General features: G+C 36.5%; 2 protein-coding genes across 2 annotated transcripts; both read right to left on the reverse strand.

Moving 5' to 3' along the window:
* Positions 1 to 4,071: 4,071 nt before the first annotated feature.
* LOC145063798 (uncharacterized) lies at positions 4,072 to 4,452 on the reverse strand. The gene has a single exon (XM_079011380.1). It carries the CDS (start codon positions 4,450 to 4,452, stop codon positions 4,072 to 4,074), a length of 381 nt encoding a protein of 126 aa, XP_078867506.1.
* Positions 4,453 to 6,148: 1,696 nt separating this feature from the next.
* Positions 6,149 to 6,898, reverse strand: LOC145063799 (cysteine-rich receptor-like protein kinase 29). Its single transcript, XM_079011381.1, has one exon. It carries the CDS (start codon positions 6,896 to 6,898, stop codon positions 6,149 to 6,151), a length of 750 nt encoding a protein of 249 aa, XP_078867507.1.
* Positions 6,899 to 8,802: the final 1,904 nt, after the last annotated feature.

The raw sequence follows: 8,802 nt of genomic DNA on the forward strand, positions 1-8,802 counted from the left end.
GTTACAACATCTATTTATACTAAAACTAGCCACTATAACTACTGTGACAATTTATTGTGTTCATCATGTGAAATAAAGAAGCTACCATTTGTAATTATTATTGTCAACAACAGAGGCATACAATTGTCAACAAAAGAGGCTTATCTGTCATGTTGGGTTTAAAATCACAGTGCCGGTGTTTGGTTGATTTTCAATGAATTGTTCTTCAATTTTGATTTTTATAGATACGATCATGAGAAGGACGAAAACAATTCATTCTTTTTTTAAAAGAAAGGTTGATAACGAAGAACCTCATGATGAAAATCAAGAGAGTAAATGTCACAAAGCTTCAACAAGTGAACCACAACCGCAAGAACATGAAAATCAATAAGAGAATGATATTTATGAAGCTATACAATCAAATCCTAATGAGGTGCATCTTAAGCAACTAGAAAGGGATCCTGCTAAACAAAAATAAATGTGGGATTTTCCTGTTAATTTAAGGGAAGAAGTAAGACGAGCTTATATGACCTTAGGACCTTTCCAAATACATCTTAAAGAGTATCATGCTAAAGGTTCAAAGAAGCATCCTCGTAGATTCCAATATTCTTGGTTCAACATTTTCCCTAATTGGTTAGAATATCCTCCAACAAAACATACATCTTATTGTTTTATCTTTTATATAATTAACGATAAACCAAGTGTGTGTCATGGTTATGATGCATTTACTGTTAAAGGATTTTACAATTGGAAAAAAGTTAATGACGGGAAAAACTATGCATTCTTGAAGCACATTGGTTGTTCACAACATAGAAATGTTGTTGCGTTTGTTGAAAACTTGATGAACCAAGAAGCACACATTGAAAATATCATAGTGAAGCAAAATAAAGTGTAAATATTGAGTAACCGTTTATGATTAAAAGCTTCGATTGATACAGTTTGTTGGTTGACATGCCAAGATTGTGCTTTACGAGGATATGATGAATCTCTTTAATTCCAAAAATCGTGGTAATTTTCTGAACTACAAAAACTTCTACCATCTTATAATGATGAAGTTACAAATGTTATATTAGAGAAAGCTCCTTATAATTCAAAGTATACTTCTAGATAAATTCAAAAAGAAATTCTTAGTATTATTGCAAATAAATTTCGAAAGCCTATTCGTAGTGAAGTGGGGGATTCATACTTTTATGTCATGGTTGATGAGTCATAGGATGAGTTTAAAAAAGAGCAAATGGCGATTGTTTTGAGATTTGTTGATGTAGAAGGGATCATACGGGAAAGGTTCTTGGATTTGGTTCATGTTAGGGATACCTTATCATTAACCCTGAAAACAAATATGTGGAGACAACTTTTGGACTATTAGTTTGATGTTAGTAAATTTCATGGCCAATGTTATGATGGTGCTAGTAATATGAGAGTGGAATGGAATGGATTTCAAGCACTTGTTGTTAAGGATTGTCCTTATGCATATTATGTTCACTGTTTTGCTTACAGATTACAACTAGCCTTCATGGCTGCTTAAAGGGAAATTATTCATGTACACCAATTTTTCACAAACTTAATTTTTATAATTAATGTAGTTTGTGCTTCCAGTAAGCATCATGATGAGTTACAAAAAGCAAAGGAAATTGAATCATGAATTGGTAACTACATTAAGTAGTGAATATCGCATGGATTTGTATCAAATTTCATGATTAGATGCTAGAGTAGATAGATTGTGTAACGCCTCAAATTTTAAACCAAAATTTTCTTTTTTTAGATTACCAAAACATTATTCATAAACCAAGTCAAAAAAACATAAGTGTCAAATAAAAATCATCATCACAAATTATAAGAGCATCCCAGACTGTCCTAGTAACAAATCTCCTAGCGACTATGTACAATCAGACCTTCGGCTTCCCACGATCCTCAGAAGTATCGGAAACCCATAAATCAATAAATGTAAGCACAAAGATTAGTGAGTTCCCAAAATACCACATACATCATAGCATAAATAAACAACTATGGGTTATCTGCAATCCTAGGGACTATCAGTAGTCCTAGTGGGCAACAGCACGCCCTATGGGTTATCAACAACCTTGGATACTATCCACAGTCTCAGTCACAAATAAATGAAATAATACAAGATAACAATTAGACTTAGATGGTCATCATAAATACACCTATTCTACCAAACAAGTAACAATAAGTGAGGAGACTCACCTGATACTGATAACAGATAAATCTCACACCCGAACTGCCGGAACTAGACTCTGCCTAGTACCATAATAATTAAACCTAAATAGAAATTAAGGTCCATGACTCAACTCCGAAGTCCAAATTCCACAACTAAGCCTCTTAAGGGCAAAAAGACCATTTTTCCCCTTCAATCGTCCAAAACCCTAAAATGTTGACCAAAAGTCAAAGTCAGCAAAAAGTCAACTGCCCAACGCGTAAGTTGGGTGTACTCCTTCATATGTGGGGCGTACATTTCAAATCAGCGATCAACAGGAACGAGACTGGCTACGCAGGGCGTAGTCCGAAGTACACCCAACGTACTCTACCTGACCCATAATCATCAAGTTTTATGGCTTAATTTGTTAAAACACCTATCCCAACTTCAGGTCTCACCATAATAAGATGTCTTAACCCATAAATTCATCAACTTTAAGCCTTTGCATGGCTAGGAAGGGCCCAATACACATAAATCTAACTTCCATCACACTCTACATCACTTAACTCATGAATGGGCCAAGGGAAATGATCAAGCAACCATTTTTATGAATCTACATGACCTAGAACACATGAAAGGACACCTAAATGTGCACACTTGATTAGGTCAAGGGATAAAAATGAAAATACCTGATAATCAGATGTTATAATTCTCCCCCACTAGAATTAGACTTCGCCCATGAAGTCATCCTCGAGGAACAAATTAGGATAGTGTTCGCGCATCTCAGACTCTGGCTCCAACGTCCACTCTGATCCTTTCCGATGTTGCCACTGAACTTTGACCAAGCTCAGTAACTTGTTCCTCAAGGTCTTCACTCTCCGGTCTAGAATTGCCACAGGCTTCTCGATGTAATTCAGGCGATCATCGACCTGAATATCCTCCAAAGGGACCATCAATGTCTCGTCCGCTATAAAATTCCTTAACTAGGGAACATGGAATGTATCATGAATCTGCCTCAACTCCTCTGGTAGCTCCAACCGGTAAGTCGCCTTTCCCACATTGGCCAACACTCTGAACGAACCAATAAACCTAGGCCCCAGCTTGCCCCACTTACTGAAGTGGATAACACCCTTCCAAGGTGATATGTTCAAAAGCACTAAATGCCCCACCTGAAACTCTAGCTCAGATCGTCGCTGATCCACATAGCTCTTCTGGCGGCTCTAGGTTGTCCGCAATCTCTGTCTAACTTGTTAGATGAGTTCGGTCATCTTGAGCACTATCTCCTTGCTCTGCATCACTCTCTATCTAACCTCACCCCAAAAAATAAGAGTCTGGCACCTCCTCCCATACAGTAGCTCAAAGGGAGGCATGCTAATATTGGCATGATGGTTATTGTTGTAAAAAAAACTCAGCCAATGGGAGATAGGAGTCTCAACTCCCACCAAAGTCAATGATACAAGCCCGCAACATATCCTCGAGCGTCTGAATAGTCCGTTTGCTCTGCCCGTCCATCTACAGATGATATGCAGTACTAAATGTAACAGGGTACCCAACTCATCGTGAAACTTCTTCCAAAACCTAGAAGTGAAACAAGCACCACAGTCTGACACAATGGAAGTCAGCACCCCATGTCGGGCCACTACCTCTCGGACATAAATCTCAACAAGATTCTCTGCAGAAGAACCCTCGGTTATGGCCACAAAATGAGAACTCTTTGTCAAACGGTCCACTATCACCCAGATAGCATCAAAACCCCTCGCAATCTTTGACAATTTTTTAATAAAATCCATGGTGATCTTCTCTCACTTCCATAGTGAAACCTCTAGGGGCTGCAACTTGCCATGAGGGGGCGGGTGCTTGGCCTTGACCTTTCGGCATGTGAAACGTCAATCTACAGACCAGGTTATATCCCTCTTCATACACGACGTAACTATGCTTCAGGTCGAGATACACCCTGGATGAATGCAAAATATCGACTTGCAGGCCTCCTCCATCAATACTTGACGAGCCCCACCATCATAAGGAACCCAAACCCGCCCATGAAGATTCAAAAGCCCTCGACTGGCGATATCAAAAGCTAAAACCTGACCGACCACCCACTCACTTTTCCGATTTTCTTCCTTTATGGCCTCTGGTTGCGCTTCCTCGATAATTTCCAAAATTGGGGTCATCACAGTCATCCTCTTAAACACGTCCCAAATCGGGGAACTAATCGTCCTCCGGCTCAAGATGTCGGCCACTAGATTGGCCTTGCCTGGATGATACAGAATCTCACAGTCGCAATCTTTCACTACATGTAACCACCTCCTCTGCCTCATGTTCAAGTTAGGTTGACCCATAATATATCTCTGGCTCTGATGATCTGTGTAGATGGTACAACGTACACCATAAAGATAGTGGCGCCAAATCTTGAGAGTGAAAACCACCCCCCCCCCCAACTCCAAATCATGAGTGGGATACCTCGCTTCGTGAGGCTTCAGCGCCAAATTTGTCACAAAGGTCATGATTGTGTCGTCAAACATTTTTTCTTTAAATATTGCAACTTTTTTTTCAAATTATTTATTATAGATAAAGTTGGAATAAATTTAAGTTAAAAAAAAATAATAAAAAAAATAATAAAAAAAAAACAAACAAACAAACAAAGGTGTATGTTTTTTTAACTAGAAGATGTCTGCAGAGGTTGGAAAACTCTAGTCCACATCTGCACCAAGAAGAGGACGAGGATGTGTAGACCTTTTTAGGTCTGCAATCTTCAATAAAACAAACAGACTGCGGAGCCTAATGTTTGCGTGTGGTCTGCGCGGCGCAAACAAAAGAGACCAATAAGATCTGCAGACAAAAAACAAACAACACCTTATACTTTTAACCCAAATCACTAACATTCTAGCAGACAAAAAACAAACAGCACCTTATACTTTTAACCCAAATCACTAACATTCTAGCAAATGAGACTTGAATATTTTCGTCTTCGACCCTCGTGTTTGATCGACATGTCGAATATAGTCCCTCATCATTAATTTTCTTTTTTAAGTCTAAATGGTGATTTTATTTTAATATATGTTCTAAGCCTTTTATCAACTCACATACTTATTCTTTATTCTTTATTTAATTATTTTATCACTTATTTGTTTTATTTTATTTTACTTTCCAAAATTTTCTTATTTTTCACTAGATCCAAAAACTTGCAGGCCTAAAAAATAGGATGTCATAAGATCTTTTTACATCTATTAATTAGACACCCAAAGGTAAAGGAAATAAAACATTTTACCTCCGTCAATTAGGCTGTCATTTCGACCTTATTGTCTAAACTTGTAGACAATTATCATAATCTATAAAGTGTGTTACGTGACAAAAACCAACAATTATATGTATATACAAAAGCCATTAACTTTGGTTAAGAATTTGCCGGGAAAAATATCTATCGGGAATGATCACAATATTTGGGGCAGCCAAAGGAGGTGGAGGGTTTGTTAGAGTAGAGTGACAACGATAGATGTGAAGGAGGATGCAGTGGAGGATGGGGTGGAGGCTGAGAAAGGTATGGTGGCATCAGTGGAATAAGGAGGCGTTGTCCCGGCAGAACCAGAAGAGGAAGTTTGGTGGTCTTGGGTATGATAGAGGAGAGGCAGAAGTGGGTCATCATCGGGTTGAGAAACTCATAGTGGTAGGTTTCATGGAGCACAGCGATAATAATTTTATAGGTGGTTAGATTTAGGCACGGGTTACACCGATGATGGGATAGATAATAGTCAAATATACACGATGTAGTTCCTAGGACAAGTTTGTACTTGCCTTGCTGCTTCTGTACATATTTCCTTGGGTTTAAGGTGAATGAAAAGGTTTATGATTTTCTTGTTTGTCTGGATTCAACTCTTTATTATATTAAACATATAGTCTTTGCTAAAATCATGACTGAAGAAAGTCACCAAATTGTTTGTCGTGCAATTAAATTAATGTTTATTCGAAGATAAGGTGACAATCCATCAAATTGAAGTTCGAGTACACCTGCTAGAGTTATGATTTCCATTTGGAATAATGTTCACCCGAGTAACTAAAAAAACAATTGGGTAACAACATTCTGGCAGCCATTCTTCCGCTACAACAAGTATGGTGGGCCTCAATTATATTTTGTAAACATTTAGTGCACAGATCCTTGGATAAGTCAGCTGTACACTGCATAGCCCCATACACAAGTTTTTTTTCATAAACTGCCGTCCCTAATGCAGACTTTTTATCGGTACCTTCGGCTGCTAGCCCCTGTAATTTCTTCGTCAAATCAGACAAAGCTTTGTCAAACTGATCTGGCTTATTCGCAAGACTTCCTTTTTTATCTGGTAACAAGATCCGAACCCAATCATCAAGAACTCCAGATATTTTACGATCTGAGTAATGTAACATACAGTTTGAACCCCACATCACAGCCTCTTTTTGAAGCTTGCACGTGACTGCAAGTGAAGTGGTCAACTGGTATATACAGTCCTTACAGTTTCCACCCCAATTCATAGAAACACCGGAGCAAAGAGCCATGACATATGCTGTTTCTTTCTTGCCTTGGGATGCACTGAATGATCCGCCATTATACTTGTTCATATTGCCAACGGCATCCAATGCGGCTTTCAGGTTTCTGCTATAATCAGAACTTGGTGTGTAGTTGCCTGTGTCTCTGCATCTGAAGGCAGGGTCTGTGGGGAATTGAGCTGTGACGAGATTAACAGCGTTGATGATTGCTTGAAGAAGAAACGCTATTGAAATTATGGATTTCATTTTTCGTTTGTTGATGAAGATAGTAATTAACGTGTGGGTGGGGCTTATTGTTCTTATACACCAAATTACCAAAATCAATCGTTGTCAAACGTTAGGCATCTTCAAGTAGAGTACGTGTAATTAATATATTTGATTGATTGTTGTAAATGGTGAGGTACCTCAAAATAAAGTTGAACTTGTATATGGATTTAATTTTTTAACCAAAGGTGATGGGAGTAGGAGTCGCTTTTTCTTTTTTTTCAAATAAAAAAATGAGTTGATTTTATTTTATTATTACTATAGAGAAACACATTATGTTTAGGATTATATCTAATGTTTAGGCATTGTCTTGGATTTTGGCTTTAATTTGGATTTAGCCTTTCACCCTGCATATAACACTTCTTTTTAGGGGTTTAATTTTGATTTTGGATTTTGTTTTTAAACAACAATGGCATGGTGACTTGTGGAGAGCAAATTCTAGTGGGTCATATTGATGGCACTTGTTACGGAAAGAACATGAAAAACTCAAACCTGAACAATAACAATAACAACTTTTTCCTGAACAAAGGAGATATCAAGTTCAATATGTTATATCCGTTGATGTTGGACAAGATTGGTCATATTGATGGCACTTGTTACGGTGTCAAACCCAACAAATAATAGGGGTATAATATACTCTAAAAGAACATTAATATATTGCACTAAAAGGTAGTACAGGATAAGCAGGGCCGATCGATAGAGACACAAGGCTAAAGTTTACCTTTTTGCATAAGGTAATTTGGTCACCAAAAGTAAAGGGGTTTTCTATGCAATATTTCAAGTAAATGAATGATTAAAGAAAAAAAGTAAACAATTAACTAATTAAAATATATTCAGAATTTATAAAAGGCATTAACTATGTATGACAATTTAGCAATGTGATTTAAAGATAACATGATATTTACTCAATTCTACTTAAGTTGATACTTGAGAATGTTAACAAGCTTTAACACTTTCCATTCACCACATTGATTAACCAAAATAACTCTTTGATTAACCCTAACCTCACTAACCTAACATAAACATGCTCTTAGAATTAGATTGAAAGATTGCATTAAATTTGGTGTGAATGTTCCTAACAACACCCAATACTTCTCACTTGCTCGGGAGCGTAAGAGTGTATGAATAAAATTTACACTAAACTCATTCAATGGAAATCAGATTAGTGTTTGTTACCTAGTCCAATTCACAAAACAATTATGGATTTTGCAATTAGATAACTTGAATTATCTAACACTAATTCAAATAGCCAATAAGAATTACAGTTAGAATCAACCATTCGATTAAAACAAAATCAAATTCATTAGATAGAAATTGAACGTAAACATCAAGTCATATGATTGAAATCACAAGTCTAAACAATTGAGACTATGATTACGGCATCCCTTTTCATAGTTTTGAAATTGTTTAGACACACATGTGTGCTATCTAAGGAAAGGTGTATGATTTTGATAAAGTTTTATCAAAGCGTCTCGTATCAGAAATATGAACTTTGGTAAGAGGGTCAATAAAGTATTGATTTCTAGAAGTCCAGCTGATTTCTGAGTATATGTCAAAGCTAGTGGGAGCATAAGTATTATGGTAATAATCATCATGCAAGTGGGAGCATGATAATTATAATAAGTGTTGCAAGTTAATGTTAATTATAGAAAACAAAAGGTTTCAATTCGGAAAAAGTTGTTTTGCTATAATTAAGGGAGAGGAAATTATACTTCATTTCAATTCTAAAAGCTTAGATTGAGGTATTAATCATCTTTAGTCAATGATATATATATATATATATATACATATATATATATATATATATACATATATATATATATATATATATATATATATATGAATTTTATGTTGGAATGGATCAACATAAGGAAATTCTATAAGGG

This window comes from Lactuca serriola, chromosome 7, assembly GCF_051521515.1.
Source record: "Lactuca serriola cultivar US96UC23 chromosome 7, Lser_US96UC23_V15, whole genome shotgun sequence".
NCBI classification, from domain to species: Eukaryota; Viridiplantae; Streptophyta; class Magnoliopsida; order Asterales; family Asteraceae; genus Lactuca; species Lactuca serriola.